At 53.0% G+C, this 17,557-nt stretch overlaps 3 protein-coding genes across 3 annotated transcripts; 2 read left to right on the forward strand and 1 right to left on the reverse strand.

Moving 5' to 3' along the window:
• Positions 1 to 11,011: 11,011 nt before the first annotated feature.
• Positions 11,012 to 12,079, forward strand: HMPREF1541_09037 (uncharacterized protein; the record flags this gene model as incomplete). The annotated part of the gene is made up of 2 exons (XM_008723355.1): positions 11,012 to 11,108; positions 11,448 to 12,079. 2 exons carry the CDS (start codon positions 11,012 to 11,014, stop codon positions 12,077 to 12,079), a joined length of 729 nt encoding a protein of 242 aa, XP_008721577.1.
• A 2,638-nt stretch (positions 12,080 to 14,717) lies between these two features.
• On the reverse strand, positions 14,718 to 15,458 carry HMPREF1541_09038 (uncharacterized protein; the record flags this gene model as incomplete). The annotated part of the gene is made up of 1 exon (XM_008723356.1): positions 14,718 to 15,458. One exon carries the CDS (start codon positions 15,456 to 15,458, stop codon positions 14,718 to 14,720), a length of 741 nt encoding a protein of 246 aa, XP_008721578.1.
• A 365-nt stretch (positions 15,459 to 15,823) lies between these two features.
• On the forward strand, positions 15,824 to 17,230 carry HMPREF1541_09039 (uncharacterized protein; the record flags this gene model as incomplete). Its single annotated transcript, XM_008723357.1, has 1 exon — positions 15,824 to 17,230. One exon carries the CDS (start codon positions 15,824 to 15,826, stop codon positions 17,228 to 17,230), a length of 1,407 nt encoding a protein of 468 aa, XP_008721579.1.
• Positions 17,231 to 17,557: the final 327 nt, after the last annotated feature.

Genomic DNA, 17,557 nt, shown 5'->3' on the forward strand with positions numbered 1-17,557 from the left:
GGGGTAGATTGGCCAGTCCCTTGGTGTGGTTACGACACAAATCGATGACCAATTGGGGTTGCGGACGGTCTTCAAACCAGACCTGATAAAGCAATGTATCCTGAATCGTTAGGAATCTCTGCCTTCCGTGAAGAGGGGCAAGACTGACACGGTATCGCAGATTCATCACATATTCGGCCGATCGAGCTGAGGTACCAATATGCATGAGCATCATCTGATGGAGTCCAATTCGATACGCCTCACAGCGGAAGTCGTACCAGTCATTCTGCCACAGCTGCCTGACACAGGCCTCAAAATCTGTCAGCGTGAAGTTACGGGTGGACCGACGGGTGGTGCAGAGGTTCAGCCAATTATCGTCTCCTCCATAAATCAGCTGTGCCGCAGTCAGCTTCTCACTTATATGGCAGAATGTTGCACATGCGTACCGTCTCGATGGTGTTCTGAATGCTCTTGGAGAAGGTGTCCCCGGAACGCCGGTGCCAGGCGGACATGAAGCTTTTCCAGCAGGAATAGGCCGAGTCCTGTGTGATTCGGCGTTCCGTCCCATCATCCAACGCCGGGGCCGGCAAGCGACCTTTACGGCCATCACAGTACCATTTCAAGAATCTCTTCAGTGTGGCCACGTCAAGAGGTGATACGTTGTGCTCCGACTCCGCCGCAAATCTGGCACACGGATTAGCGAGTCATCAGATATTGATTTCCACCACGAACAAGTCCCACTCCTGCAGCATACGGTTGTATGCCACACCCGTCAGGGGGCGAATGGGCTTCTGGACGAGATCTGCCGAGGCGGTGGCAGCCCAGATATGGAAGCTCCGCTTCTCGCGTAGACGAGCTTGCCGTGCCCGTCTCCTGATCAATGTAGCGTCTTTCATTGTCGACGTGGTGTTGCGGACCAGCAGTACTGGTCGGATCAAGATGCTGAAATGTCGAGGAAGAAAAAAGAGAGTTAACACGAGAAATGATGAGACGACGACTGGCTTTGACAAGTAGACTTGGCAAACCCTTGGTCCTATCAGCCACGGACGTTGGACGCGACCTGTTGGGACCCATGAGCAACTGTAGCGAGTGGCCACGGGTCCTGGTTGGCGAGATCGCGTTCAGTGTGTGACAGAAGTTTCGGTGGGCCGCATCCCAGTCAGATCGTCGCATGGTTGTGGTACGCTCGTTTGGGCACCGTGGCCGTCGCTGGCAGGGCAACCCGTGGTTGATTGACCGTTGTCCACGGGCAGTGCGGCAGGTGCACGACGACTATCTCCTCGTGCAAGACGAGGATAAGAAGTACTTGCCGGATAATGACAAATGCGACCGTTGCTTTCGTTCCTTCCGAACATGCGACATAAACCAGAATGGATCACCCTGTTCAACGTGTAAGAACAGGGGGTATCGATGTGGAACTCAGTCGAAAGAAACCAAGCGGCTGATCCTTCCCGAAAATCGTAACAGCAAAAAAGCAATCGCTGGCGTCATCCAAGACCCACCGTGTCGATTATGCTTCCAAAGGAGCTATAAATGCCACATCATCGGCTCACGCGACGCCAATAAGTGCGAATTGTGCAAACAACTCAATCTTCGATGCAACTGGGACCTTGAAGGGGCAAAGGCCTCCAGCTTTATTCTCAAGAAGAAAGAAAACTCGAAAAAGAAGCGTGAGGAGAAATATGGATTCACACCTGTCCCTCAGGACGAAAAGTGTGACCGGTGTGCAAAACGCAGAAGGGCTTGCGACGGAAAAAGGCCATGCAATAACTGCAACACCATTGGACTTCGTAACGGCTGTCGATCACAGGGATTGAATCAACTGCCTTCCTGCGTGAGATGCCAACAAAAAAGCAGTGGAACGCGTTGTGACCGCGGACGGCCGTGCAAGAGATGTATCTCCAGTAAAACCAGCTGCACATACGAAACTCAAGACGGACTAGTCTCTCGAACATACCGCGTCCCCGATGGTCCACTCCCAGCCGGCTGCGATGGACATATACAGGAAGGGAACTCATCCGAGGAAGAATGCACCCGATGCCAACGACAAAAGCTCAACTGCGACGGCGAACAGCCATGCTATCCTTGTCTTAAGGCACGACGGAATCATTCAGTCACTAATTGCCACTATCGGCGATCTGATGGAGCCCTAGAATCATGGGCTCTTCGACCTTATGATCTGGGAGCTCAAGGCGAAAAGATTCTGAGAGACGATTACAAAGACCACAGAGGTCGGAAAAGACAGGGCCTGAAACCGAAGCCAAAATCTGCGGAAGAAGACACCCAAGACCAATCCGTTTTAGGGGAGATTGCTCCGCAACAAACTGATGAACAAGCAATAAACGACTTGCATGAAGCAGCCAAAGACAAAATCAAGAGGTTCAAATTTGGTCTCACCGCGTATCATGATCACACCTCCCCGCAACTTACGCTTATGAAGTCCGCCAGCACCAAGTACCACCAATCCAAAGAGGATGAATTGAAGTCCCATGAGGAGAAAGGAACCTGGGAAGTCGTTCCCCTCCCAGAAGGGGTCAAGCCTGTTACGTCCCGATGGGTAAATACCGACAAATACGGACCAGATGGACAGCTCATAAAACATAAATCTCGACTTGTTGCAAGGGGATTCCAACAAGAGGAAGGCATTGACTACGAAGAGACCTTTGCATCCGTGGTGAAACCTGCTTCAACACGCATCCTCCTAGCACTGGCGGCCATTCTTTCCTGGCGAATCCATCAAGGAGATGTCAAAACTGCCTTCTTGAACAGCGACCTAGACAAACCGGTCTACATGAAACCACCGAAGGACATCAGACTTCCTCATGGGTGCTGCCTGATGGTTATCAGAGCCCTTTATGGCCTTCGACAATCACCCCGTGCGTGGTACCAAAAACTACGAAACACCCTGATCAGTTGGGGCTGGCGAATGTCACTGTACGACCCATGTGTCTTCATCAATGACCACTCTGGACTCATACTCGAAGTACACGTGGACGACATCAACGTCATGGGCAGAGATCTTCAGACGATCCTGAAGTTCAAAACTCAGATCTCGAAAACCTTCCAGATGACTGACGAGGGCGAATGTTCTTGGTACCTGGGCATGCATGTCGAGCAAAGGCTGGGCCAAGTCCGCGTCCATCAGAAGAAGTACATCGACGAGATTGTCGCCAAGTATGGCTTCAAAGATGCCGCGCCGGTCAAAACCCCTATTGAAAAAGAAGTCAAGCTCCGGGCTCAAGATGGCGACACCGCGCATCCAACGTTCCGCAAAGAATACCAATCCAAAGTTGGATCGTTGAACTTTGCCAGCAATCAAACAAGACCGGACATCGCCTTCGCTACAGGCTATGTGGCTCGGTATGCGTCAAACCCGAATCAAACACACATGAAAGCTGTGAACAGAATTTTCACATACCTCAAGGATGACCCAGGCAAGGGGATCGTTTACTCTGGTAATCACGGTCTTCAACTTCGAGGATTCGTGGATAGCGACTTTGCTGGATGTGAGGACTCTCGCAGGTCTACTACAGGCTGGGTATTCACCCTAGCTGGGGGACCTATCTCTTGGTCATCACAACGTCAGAAAACAGTTGCCACGTCAACCATGGACGCAGAATATATTGCAGGTGCTGAAGCAGCGAAGGAAGCGGTGTGGATCCGCAACTTCATCAACGATCTGCGCATCCCAGGAGTCAACATTGATACAGTTCCCCTATACATCGACAATAACTCTGCCTTGAAACTTACCAGAAATCCAGAATTCCACAGCAGATCAAAACACATCGATGTGAAACACCATTTCATTCGCGAAAAAGTGGACGAGGGAGTTGTCAACACCCAACGTGTCAATACGAAGGACAATTTGGCTGATGTATTCACTAAAGTTTTACCGAGACCTACGCATGATGATTTGGTGAATCGTCTGAATCTTCTGTCAGGGGGAGAGGGTACGGCAGAAGGAGGGACAGATCAAGCTCTTGGGATCCGTTGAGGGTGCCACAGACCCGGAGGGTCCGCGGCACAGGGGGAGAGTTGGATCCCAGGTCACGTGATGCTCGCTGCAGGCAGCAACGCAACTAGTGGCAACTGCCTGGTAGGCAGTTGTTGCACTAGCCAGTGCCCGAGGGCACTGACTATGGCTATAAGTAGCTTCCATACCCTCATAGGTAGTTCCTGGAATCATCACACTTGTTCTCACTTCAGGGTTTCTACTTTTTCTGACCCTTCTCGACTTCTGTTTGCCAATATTCACTCGTCTACGTTAGTTAAGAGTATGCAAGTACCGTGGATGGCACTGCCTGAAATTGCTCCAGGAGTCCCGTCCTGATCAGGAACTTCGCTGCGCGCACGGCGATTGTCGGAGTGCAGAGAACTTGCTTGATGTCCATGCATGGAGGCCTGCCCGCCCACATTCGCAGTCGTTCCTCGCTCCAGATCCGGCATTCCAGGAGGACGTGTCGTACCGTCTGAGGTCCATAGCCGCAGTCGCATTGGTCGGTGTCGGCCCTGTTGATCGTATGGAGGTACGCGCGTAGGCCGATCCTGCCGGTACGCATCTGTGTGATGACCGAGCTGATGGCGCGATGAATGCCCACGTGAGTGGCCAAAATCCCTTTCCCAGGTCGGACCCCCAATCTGAAGAGTTCGCGCCCGTGCCTCGCGGTCTCCCAGGATCGTTCCCATTCTGCCCTCATCTTCTGACGGATGGCGGTCTTGGTCGTGGCCGTCAGAATGCGAGCAGGTCCATGGTCTGCACGACCATCTGGGTTTGAGTGACCCGTGGCCTCTTTGGCCGCCCGATCAGCGGCTTCGTTGCCCGGGACCCCGCTATGTGCCGGGATCCACCGGAGTTGGACTTCCCATCCTCGGTCGCGGAGTTGATCAAGCATTCGTATTGCCTCGACGAGGATGTATTGTCCCGAGGGGCCTCTCGGATTCGCCATCGCTTGGATGGCGGCTTGATTGTCCGTGAAGATTGTGCATTGTCCAGCCGTGCTGGTCGCGGGGTGCACGTCTAGCGCGATCTTCCAGGCCAGTTCGATACCTCGTAACTCGGCTGCGTACACGGTTGTGGTGGCTGAAGTGCCCATGTACTGTGTTCTCTTCAGTGGCACCCCACGAATTGATATGTCTAATGCGACTGCCGCCGCCCCGACATCTCCATCAATGCCACTGACATCCGTGTATATGCGCAGCGTCTGAGATTCGGTGACATCGTGCTGCTTGATGGCATCTTCGGGAGATTTGTCGATGTGGGTAAACGGTGGGATCCACCATGGTGGCACTACGTGTTGTTGGCGCTTCTCGAGCCGGTCGAGCCGGACATCGTACTTGGTCTCGAGTAGATTGGATGTACGTTCCAATGGGCTTTTCACCCTGTGATCACTGGTCGTGGTCATCTCGGCGTGGAGAGGCGTGGTTCGGATTCGCATCGTCGCTTCGAGCGCGGTCTGTTCCAGCTGCTGCGGAGGTGACAGTAGATTCGCCTCCACGTCGACAGCCGCTCCGGCCGTAGTCCGCAATGCTCCCGTGATGATTTGCGCGGCCCGTCGCTGGATCCGAGTGATCGTGTTCAGCATGGCGCTGCCGCTGCCGCCGTACCGTGATCCAGGGACGTGCCATGCTGAGCAGCCATACAGCATCTGAGGGACAATCATTGCTCGGTACACTTGTCGGAGGCTGATCAATCCCGCCCCCCAGGTGGATGATGCGAGCGCCGACAGGGCCGACAGTCGTTTGGTGGCTCTGGTTTCCAGTTTTTCACGGTGGTATTCCCAGTAGAGCCGAGAGTCCATCTCGACGCCCAGGTACCGACACGAAGGTGTGGCACTGATAGTGGCTCGTGGGAGGTGCAGCGGATACGAGATATTCACCCGTGGATTTCGGGAGAAATGAACCAACTCATATTTGGTGGGTGCGAATTGCGACCCGTGTTGCTGAGCCCATCTCTCGGCTTTCCGATGACTGATCTTTAGGGATTTGCAATTGTGCTGCGGTGTTGCCCCGACGGCAAGAATGGCAACGTCGTCAATATATCCCGTGCCCTCGGTGTTTTCAGCATTACATGCGTCGATCAGGTCAGCATTGTAAAAGAGGTACAGGATTGGCGAGAGGGGAGATCCTTGAGGAATTCCCGTCTCGACGGGTGTCGAGGGCGTCGTGTATTCTTGAAGCTTGAGCGTTGTTGATCGATTGCTGAGAAAGGACTCGATCCATCGCACCAGCGTATGATTGATCTGTCGCTTTCGGAGGTTATGTAACAATCGCGGTCGAGAAACGTTGTCGAAGGCTCCTGACACATCCAGCAGGAGTAGTGAGGCCACCTTGCCCTCTGACCAAGCTCGGTGTATGCGTTGGAGGAGAAGATGTATGGCGTGGTCTGTCGATACCAGCTTTCGGCCTCCTGTGTGTCGATTGGGAAGGAGACCGTATGTATCCGCCAGATAGGCCAACCGACTCGCAACGACAGCTTCCAACGCCTTCCCAAGTGTGTTGAGGAGAGCGATGGGTCGGTATGACTTGGGTTCGGTGTAGTCGTCCTTTCCCGGTTTTCGGAGGACCACCGTAATACTCTGCCTGAAGTGCGTTGGACAATATCCTTGCCGGAGGCACGCGTTGAACAGTCCGTGAAGGTTGGGCAGGATGAGATCAAGCGTCTGGTGGAGAATGTTGTTCGGGATCTCATCCGTGCCTGGGGCCTTATTGGGAGCGGCCCTGCGGATGGCTCGTTCAATCTCATGGAGTGTGATCCCCGGGCACTCGATGGGCGGGGGGTACACCGCTCCGTCAATGTCTGCCAGATCAGCTCTCAGCGGTGGTGGGAAGAACGCTTCGCGTAGCGTGTCCGCCTTGTCCTGCGCTTGTCGAGCAAGTCCTCCACCGGGCCGTTTCAGCGACGGGGTGCACGTAGGTGCAACATTGTGTCTGTTCTTCGCCCACCTGACCAGTTTCCACAGCCCTGACTTTGAGCTGGACGATTCCTCTACGCGCTGCCGATGGGTGCTCCGAAGGCTCTTCTGAATACGTCGGCCCTTTTTATTACGGGCCACTCGGTAGGCCTCGAAATCCTCGTCGAGGCGCGTCCGTTGCCACCTGCGGCGAAGTTGTTGGACTTCACGGCAGATATCGTTGCATTCAGGGCCGAACCCAGGTATGGAACGTGGTGATGGGTCGGACCAGGGGGTAGAGGCATCGATGCCCATATGCAGCGCGTTGATGATTAAGTCGACGTGCTCATCGATTTGGTGCTTGCTTTCGAGGCCAGTGGCGTCCACCGTCCGGGGAAGCTGTTCTTTGACGGTTTGGCGGAGTTGTGCCGCGTTTGTCTTTGCCCAAACACGTTTCCTGACGAGGGCGGCGGTTTGCCAATCCCAGGTGAAGGCCGTGGAGATAGGCATGTGATCTGAGTCGTGATCTCGACTGGTGTCGACGCGGCAGTAGATTGTGCGTGCAGTGACTTCCTCACTACCGAATGTCAGGTCAATTGTCGTTTCCCCGTCCTTCCATCGGTACGTCGGGGTTCCCGGCACTGTGAGAAGGTGAAGCTGGAAGTCCTCAATGATGTTGAGGAGAGGCTGACATAGAGCGATGCCGCGATTGTCCAAATGGTGCCGGGTCGACCAGAGAGGATGGTGGAGGTTAAAGTCACCGACGAGCATGATCTGGTGATCGTCATGTAGCGTCGTGATGGTCTCCCGCAGGTCGGCGAGTGTACTAGTCCCAACTTCATTGTAAACATTGATGATCGAGAGTTTGTGCTGGAGGACGGGGTGGATGATCTCCAGGGCAATGATGTCTTTGGAGACACATGTTACATTCCACGTGCTGGCGTCGATTCGCTTGTTGATATAGAAGCATACCCGGGTTTCCTTGTCGTCCAGATACGTCAGCTGGAAGTGTGCTTTCAATGGGTGGTAGGAAGTCGCCATGAACGGATTACGCCACGGCTCTTGGATGGCTATCACATCAAAATCCACGACTCCGCGGTCTTGGAAGAGACTGGCAAGGACGACATCTTTCGATTTGTTGACATTGTACTGTAAGACGCGAAGGATCTGTCGTCCTATCATTGATGGACGACGACGTTCGTTCTGCTTGAGGCGCGTGCTGTGCGGGTAATTCGAGTGGAGTTGGCGTCTTCCGTACAAGGCTTGAGCGTCCAAGACGGCGTATTAGAGCTCCCTCTTCCCTTCGTTTCCAGGACGACGCTGAGGTTGTTTTGTGCGTGCTGCTGCCCCTTGAGATGTATTCGCAGTCTCGAGGCCGCCCGGTAGTCCACTCCACAGTATACGCATACTGTCATACATTTCGCGATTGTCAGCTCGGCACCGTGAGTCGGCCAGTCGTCGTAGATGTGTTGATGTGCATCGCATTTACAGCCTTTAAAGATCTTTTGCGCCGTCGTGTGCGGTTCGCTGGCCAGAGACGTCGACGGAGATGAGTCATCGTGTGCCAACTCCAGCATCATCCCGTCATCGTTGTCGATGAGCATGTTGTCTAGCCACGTGTCTGCGTCAGGCATTTCGAATGCACCGTCCGATACGTCTCGCAGTGGCGTGGGTATTGCGACAATGTCATCGTTGGTGACTTGACTCGGGGGGCATCCCTCGTCCGCCTGCAAGAGTCTTGGGTCAATAGGTGGGTGCAGTTGTTGTTGTGTGAGCTCCTGTTGGGAAGCCGGCGTCGTCCATTCCTCTCTCTCTGGCGGAATCGCGGATGTCGGTGCTGTGATTGCTTCGTGAGATTCTGCTGGGTCTTCCCGTTGTCCTGTCAACGTAAGCCTGTGTTCTGTGGCGGAGTGAACTTCTGACTGTGTTTGCACAGTTCTCGTAAGGTTGGGTAGGTCCGGCTCGTGGATCGTCATGCCTGCCTGGTTGTCCGAAGCTGGGCGCGGTCCTCTAGATTGATCCGACCTCTGGGAGTTTTCGACGTTAATGGAGCGATCCGTTCTTGGTCGCGTGGTGCTCGTTTTCGCCGGAACATGCCAATAGATGCTCCGAGCCTGTTTGGCTTGTTCCACTCTTTCCCTTTCCTTCTTTCTAGCAGGGCAGGCGTTGCTCCATGCGGTGTGGGCATCTTTGCACACCGTACAGCGAGGGGAAAATCCTTCCACACTCTTTTGCCGACAGTGTTTGCTCTCATGCTGCTCCGCACAATAGCCGCATGTTTGGGAAACGTTGCATTGAGTGCCGATGTGACCGTAGTGGTAGCAGCGGAAGCACTGTTTCATCCTGCAGGCACGGTCGTAAAGCTGACATTGATGAATCTGACCTTCCCATGCCATTCCGGCGTAGATGATAGCATTGGCCATTTCCGGATCTGTAAATTCGACGACGATTGATGATGCACGTTTCAGGGTAGCTTCTTTGGTCAGCCATCCGACGTACGAGATCCCCGCACGAGGGATCACCGTGTAGTTGTCGGCGAGCATTTGCTGGATGACAGCATTTTGGTCCTTGATGTCGATGGATTTGGTGGACACACCATGGACGATGACTCCATACGTGGGTACAATGAGTTCTGCTTGTTCTCCAAGACCTTTCAGCCAGCCTGCGTGTTTGGTGAGTCGTTCGGCTTCGGGAGTCGTGCTGGTGTATATTTGGATGTCGCCACTCTTGAGCTGGTGCACGGCGATAACCTTGACGGATTTCGTGTTGTTGTTCTCGCGTATGGAGGTCTGTACGTGTTGTCGGATCGCCACGGCTGAGTACGTTCGGTACCGCTGAGCTATGCTCCGATCTTTCAGCCTGATCGTGATCACTCGGTCTTTGTATGTACTGACCGGCGTCGAGGTCCTGGAGGGGTGTGTGTCATGTTGGGTCGACCCTGGAGGTGGCAGCGTGGAGCCTGTGGCCTGGGCCGCTACCTGCGCCCAGGATGCTGTTGTGGACTTGACTCCACTGAACTTGACCGCGTTGAGTGGCGTTCCCCCCGATCCGATGGAGTCCTTGACATCTGTGATGTCTTTTTGGATGGTCCGGATGTCCTTTGCGGCATCTTGGATTCGGTGGAGAACTTCACCCACCGAAGGTTGTTGCAGCACCTTGCCGATGAGCGCTAGAGTGGAGGAGATGTAAGGTTGAACTATGTTCCATGGTATCTGATTGGCTCTGCCTTTGTCCGCTGCCTGCAGTTGGTTACATGCTTCCTTGAGGTATGTGGCATGCTCGTTGATGTGTTCGGGCCCATTGTTTACCTGTGGCCATCTCGGCGCCATCACCACGAAAACACGCGTTTTGGACGCGTCAATCGTGATAACGGCCTAAGATAACGTAGATTCACTAGTTGACTTCGAGTAATTACGCGTTTCCAAAAATTCGTTCTGAGCTAGGTGTGGTGTTTTTCTAACCACACAACCACACAACCACACAACCACGCAACCACGCAACCAGTCATCTTTTGCTGTACTCGATTCGACAAAACGAGTCAATACTGTAATGGACGGACAGAAAGATGCTAAGCTCTTAGAAAGAACGCTAAAGTCATCCAGCCTCAGATCACGTCGATACGAGCGCAACTTTGAAAGCGCGGTTCAACGCTGCTTTCAACCTAATCAGACACGACGCGGTGTTCTTCATCATTGGGCCCAGGTTCTCGATATCTCATTTGAGACTTTCGCCCTCTTCGCCTCCACTTTTGGTTATGATTTTCTCACTCGTCACACGGGTAGCATCCCACAGCTGCTGTCTAAACTGAAGGAGGCTGAGATACAAGCGCGAATTGAGCGCCATGATGTCCTCGTAGCTCGGGCAGACCGCCTCCGAAAGCTAGGTAGGATCTTCGCGGCGAATTTGGGGGGCGGCTGACCTATGGTGTTCAAGACTTCCACATTCCTTATGTATCCGGTCGATTGGTGGTCCTTGACGAGCCTGAAATCCGCTCGGCGGCAGTGGACACCATCGTAGATCAACTTCAGCAAGAGCCAGCGTTCAGTCGTCATCTGCCAGATTATTTAAGCTCTTGTCGGCTTTCACTGGTTTCTGCGCCAGATCCAGCAGCGCAAAAACTCTGTGCAGAGAACGGGTTCGCAATGCCTCAAATCGTGCCCGCTGATGGCATTTGGGGCCAGACTGGGCCGCCTTCCTTCCATCAAGTGTTTGCCCACGTTTGGAGATTTCCCAAGAAAGGTAAGATCTACTTTTCTTGCAGACTACTCAAACTGACAACGACTTGATCCGCGGGTATTTGAGCGTGAAGAACTGTCAGAGCAACCCGCGGCTGTTGCATCGTTGGCATTGTCCCAGCTCGTGCACCCGGACGCTCAGAACCCAATCAGCATTATTGGCGTCAACTTCCCCGAGTTATTGTCCCGATAGAAATTCGGAAGCTGTGCGGAGCTCCATCGACATGTAACAACCACTCTCGAACGTTGTCCGGTGATCAACGTCACCCCTCAATATTCACATGTCAATCTTCACATAGGTAGAGTGTTCTCGACATTGGGTATACTCCACTAACGTATGCAGACTACGGTATGGATGGTAAGTCCGCGGTTCTAGGCGATTGTCAGAAGATAATCGTCCTCTTCCCGCCGTCTTCGCACAATCTTCGCTTGATGCAGGCGGAATGTAGGAATCAGGCGAAATTGGCACGTCTGATGCCTCGACTTGAGTATGGACTGATTGACACGCTCAATTCCTCCAACATCGTCTTCATACCGTCCGGCTGGGCCCACGCCACGTTCACCACTCGAGGTGGTTTCCTAATGTCCATCGATTGCGCCACAAAGACGACCGTCTGGACATTCTCGCAATATCTAAAGCATCATCTATACCATGAGCTTGATGCCAAACAGCAGAACAAGTGTCTGTTTTTGTTCCTAGATTGCCTGCAACATACGATCACTAGCTATGAACTTGTGCTGGCTTCACGGTCATGGTGTAACGTTGAGGATCTGCTGAAAGGCATCGTGGATAACCTGTGGAGACGAACAGCGTCTCGAATTTGGCACACAGCGGCCGAGGAGAATCCGAAGGCCTTGTGGGATGATGGAAGAGGTAATAAGGACATGACAACTCGTCAATTTGGGGAACAGTACCTGTCCTGGCTCGATGCCGAAATGATCGGACTACGACGTGGGAGGCAAGCTCTCTTGTGATGAGGTAGACGACAATTTGCTCGTGAGCTTCCGCGCACAGGGCAAAACGGGTCTCACTTTGATCACGTGCGTGTACAAGTTAGGCGACGCAGTGGTTATTGGGCACGGTGGTTGCATGAGTTCCAAGGGATGGTGCATTGACACTCTCGATTCCTGTCCGCCCACTCAGACTCATGTGTCTGTGCTTGCTATGTGTGCTGATTACGAAGTGACAAATTGTTGGTCCGCTCGACCAAGCTGCCCCAAATGAGATCGAGACGTTTCGGTTTGACATGCAGCAAGCAGTTGACCTGTCACACTGTCAACATGGCAGGAGCCGCAATGCGAACCCTTAATCACGAGAATACGGAGACGCCTGTCGCGCCTTGGCTGGTCACTGCACGATGAATGTGCTATATAACGGGCGTTGACCCTTACAATCATCGAAGGATACATTCACCTTTATATGCGCCAGTACTGGCCTGGAAGCGCCAGCGGTATAAAGGGAAACAACTGCCCCAGCTTCGACTCTTAGCACTTTTGACAACTTGTAGCGCATCAGCCATGGCAGATACACTTTGGCTTCTTTATACGATCCTCAACTTTATCAGCATTGCCCTAAAAGTCCTGCTTATCCTCGTTCCGATATTCGCTGTATGCAAAGCACACTTGGTTCACGTAAGATCTCAGCAAGATCAAAGCTGCAGTATTCGCATCAAGTATACTCCTACACCTCACCATCCTAAACGCTATAGTAGAGGATTACTGGTTTGAATAGGAGGTCCGCACAGAATAGTCCCGCCATGCTGAAGCGTCCTTAGTAGACTTTGTAGAGCATGGTCCCGACCTTTCTAAGCGCCATGTACGTCCTCTAGATAAACGAGAATATCTGGGCGAATTGCCGGTTTGCTTCCCCGAGTGGCTGACCGACCGGACGCATCTTGTCGAAGAGAGTTGGCCAAAAGCGGTCATGTCTTAATTTTTGAAGAGAAAGAGTCTGGCATCCAGCGATGGAAGGATGATCTCCGATGGAGTTCGAATGTATGAGGCGACTGAGAAAGGAGTTGCGGTTGGTGTAGGGGTCTCAAATTTAAGGCAATGGTTTAGCTGCTGTGCTGTTTTAGGAGCTGGACTCCAACTGCTTTAACCATCCATATATCCACGATCGGAAATGGCGGCTCGGGCGGCATGTGCTCGAATCCTTATTGCTACATGCTTCAAAATTCGTAAACCGTGTCCACAGTGAGGAAATCAGAACGACGTTCGTGGCACACAACAGCGTTTCCGTTCTAAGCCCTGCTTCTGAAGGTTCCGGTATCTATGTTCGAGTTCTGAATAGCCGCAATCCACAGTACTTCGACTGTACTGGGATGATCGGGACCCAAAAGTTTCTCACATGCGGCAGCGGTGACCCTGAGCAGATCTTCCGCGGCTTTGGGTTGCTCCGATTCTGTATTTCCGTCCAGGTCGATCCTTTGTGGCAACAGGCTCTTTGCGTTTGAAGCTTCGATCAGGGTTTGAGTGGTGCAATGTTCGGGTCCTGCTGATGTTGGTAACAGGTTCTCAGAGAAAGCACTCTTGAGCCTGCGCTCCGGCATTGGTGCGGCGCTTGAGTCCAGGTCGACCAAAATCTTATCCTGTCTGAGCTGCAGATAATGGATCGCAAGAGCCTCTTGTGCTTCAACCGTATGAGGGTGGGAGGCTCCAAGCAGCGTCTGACAAAAATCTACCAAGTGTCGCATGATTATTAACACACTGTACTTGTCGACATGCCTTTCGCCAGGCTGTCCGCGAAGATATACCTGCAGGAAACTCATTGCTGCGAATTGAGTCAAAATTGCGCTGTGACTCGTTAACGCTGGTTCAATGCAAGTAGTCGATGGTGTAGCCACACCAAAAAAGCGCCATTTTTCTAGATATCGAATCTAGATTTCGAACGGCAAGCAGAGCAGGGCCAAGAAAGCACAGCCTGGCTTGGCAGCGTAGGGCGACTAATTTACCCACCATTTTGGCTTCGGTCCTGCATAGGAGAGTTGACCAACAAGTCCCAGCTACCTGCTGAGTGCACACCTTGAAACAGCAAAATTTGACGTCCCAGACATTAAAACTTGTTGCCATACTGCAAATAGCTTCAGGTTGCCTCAGACAAGAGCTTTTCCGATAGCAGGAGCGTGAAATTGAGAGTGTCTCTTAAGGTCGACGCTGAGACTCTCAACGGCCCGTGATCCCCCAGTGTGGGTTTCAGGACAGATCTTGGCCGATCTGCAAGAAGACTTTTGCTCTCGGTTAAATCGTCTCCGCGGATGCGTAAGACTTCTGGTCGCATATGCGACCATGCCCCTATTTGCACATATACGCAAGCTTCCAGAAGTCGCGATAAGTATGCGTGGGAGCTTGCAACCCTCACATGTTTGAGGAAGATGCTTCGCTTTGTCTATGTAGAATTAACGACATCACCATCAATTGCTGAGCGCCTTTTGGCATCGTAAATGTTTGAAGGCTGTATGGTTGGTGTTGAATCATCGCAACTATGGCTGTGATTGCATACTCGATAACTGCAGTCCCAACCTTGACCTCTAGCAAACATTGTCTCGCCACGGTTCCCAAACCGTCGAGAGCCCCATCACGATCACCAGCATCACAAGCTCCAAAATTCTTGTCACGTACCACTACTCAGATCCCAAAAATCCGGCACGACGTCTCCGCAACGGAAACCCCTCCCATACACCTTTTCAGGCAAGATCCCCGCACGCAAACCCAGCAGCCAGCTCCACTGCACCGCATTTTCCGTTTTCCATGTCCAGTAAAACCAACCCCAGACCTTCTCGAAACTATCCATCTGAGCCTCAGCATACATGCGCAGGAACTTTCTATATTCATTGCTATACTGGCTGGGATCCGCGTTTGCCATTTCACAGCTGCAGTCCGGCGCAGTGGGACACAGTGGCGTGAGGACGTTCGTTTCAAGCCCTGTGTTACCAAGGTTCAAGGTGCCTGTCCAGCGTGACCCGACACCTACGTTGTTCAGGTGTGGCGCGCAGTCTGTCTCCGCCTGCGACCACTCGCCGTTCATAGTGGGTCCCCAGCCGGAGGATGGATTGTTAGACGCGAGGAGCAAACCCTGGTAGCCAGAGCAGGAGAGTGCGATCCGTGCCGAGTAGTTAAGAGGCAGCTGGTTCGCGTTAAAGATTTGGTATTGATGGGTGTCGAAAATTAGTTGTTCGTCGATGTTTTGAAACTCGCCGTGCCAGTCGGAAAGCTTTAGGAAGCCGTCACCAAAGCTCAGATACGGTTTGACAAGACCAGCGGCGCGAATGATAGAGACTGCAGCGGTATTCCAGGAGATGACTGCGGATCGTGGGAGGTCGATCATCTTAGGCTCATTAACAAGCCCGTACATGGTGATAACATTGGTATAGCGTGGCTGGGCGAAGAAAGTAGCAAGTTGTTGTTACGACCTGGGTCACCAACAGGTCACGCCAAGCTCCGAGGCAGGCGCAGCCATGCCCATACAAGGAAGGTTAACCGAACAAGTGAGAAGACAGGTCACGTGATTTCCAGGAAAGGGAATTCCTGCACTGGTGCACTGCTGCACTGCGAACAGTGCAACAGTGCAGCAGAGCAATAACGGCTATACAGCACTATATAGAGGGACGCCCCGTCCCGGCACCAGATAGGACTCCACTTGTGTGGGTGCCAGGACCATCCTAGCATCTGCTTCTGGTATTCATTTAGCTCCTCCAGGAACCGATGGCAAGTTGGCCGATGGCCGTCGCAGAGTCGATGCTGACGGGCGAGAGCATTCCTGTCCCAAAGACGACAGGAGACCAGCTGATCGCAGGGACTACTAATGGTCCTGGTACCCTAACTGTCCGTCTCACCCGACTGCCAGGCAAAAACAGCATCACGGACATTGCAGGCTTGGTGGAGAATGCTCTCGCTTCTAAGCCTCGCATTCAGGATCTTGCGGACAAGATTGCCTCTTACTTCATCCCAGGCGTCATTATTGTTTCCTTGATCGTGTTCGCCATCTGGGTCATAGTCGCCCTCAAGGTGCGTGGCGAGAATGGAGGCAGCGCTATTGGCTTGTCGATCACCTACGCCATTGCTGTTCTAGCTGTTTCTTGCCCATGTGCACTCGGTCTTGCAGTACCGATGGTACTCGTTATTGCAGGTGGCGTCGCCGCCCGACAAGGCATTATCATCAAGCAAGCTGATGCAATCGAAAGAGGTCACAAGATCACCGACGTTGTCTTCGACAAGACAGGGACCATCACCACGGGAGAGCTAGAAGTAGTCCACTCGCAAACCTTTCCTGACGCAGGATACGTTGAGGACGAGATCATTTCTGTCACCAGGACTCTCATCCAAGATAATCAGCATCCTGTTTCTATGGCTGTCGCGACTGATCTAAAGAAAGCTGGCGGCAAGCCTTGCAAACTCGAGGAGCTGGAATCCACTCCTGGATCGGGGATTCGAGGTGTGTGGAATGGGCGGGTTGTCCGTGCAGGCAACCCCTTCTGGCTTGACATCGAGAGTCGCCCTGAAATCTCCGCATTAGTGGATCAGGGTATGACGGTCCTTTGCGTGGATGTTGATAGGGAGCCCGTAGCCGTCTTCGGGCTCAAGAGCAACATTCGCCCCGAAGCCGCCGGTGTCATTGCAGATCTCCACAGGCGCGGCCTGGCGTGCCACATCGTAAGCGGCGACACATCGAAAGTCGTCAATGATGTCGCACAAGCCGTTGGCATTCCCATCTCGAACGTTGCGTCGCGACACGCGCCGGCACAAAAGCAGAGTTACGTTCAGGCCCTGATGGCTTCCAAGAAAGTCGTATTGTTCTGCGGCGACGGAACAAATGACGCTGTTGCCGTCGCCCAAGCCAATGTCGGTGTGCAGATCGGAGCTGCATCCGCCGTGACCCGAGGCACCGCTGATGTCGTCTTGCTTGGTGGGCTCGACGGCGTGCCCGCACTTCTCACTCTGTCGAAGCGGCCATTCCGCAGAATCACCTTCAACTTCGTGTGGTCAGCAATCTACAACTTGTTTGCAATCCTGCTCGCTGGAGGGGCTTTCGTTAAGGTCCGCATCCCTCCCGCCTATGCAGGTCTTGGAGAGATCGTGAGCGTTATGCCTGTCATTCTGGCGGCTCTGACCCTCTTGAGAGTCTGACTGTTCTAATTGGCGGCTGTAAAGTGCGGCCTTACACAATTTTTCGATAGCTTCATCAGGATACTAGCCAGCTGCTCGCGAGGTTGTTCTATAAGGCTGTTGGCTGTTCAATCAGGGATGTAGTATCTAGATTGCCCATGCTGAAGCTAGTCTCAATATAATGCCGGCGCTGGCTGCATGTTCAGACGCGATGGGAATAGGCCTGGGTTTAAGCGTGAGCGGCGTTTCTTGGCAAACAATTCCGGGTCTTTTGAGAGCTCTTGACACGTTGGGTCGTCCAGGCACATTGAGATGGATGATGACTACAAATAAATTCGGCTTGATGAT

Source organism: Cyphellophora europaea, assembly GCF_000365145.1.
Source record: "Cyphellophora europaea CBS 101466 unplaced genomic scaffold supercont1.9, whole genome shotgun sequence".
Classification (NCBI taxonomy): domain Eukaryota; kingdom Fungi; phylum Ascomycota; class Eurotiomycetes; order Chaetothyriales; family Cyphellophoraceae; genus Cyphellophora; species Cyphellophora europaea.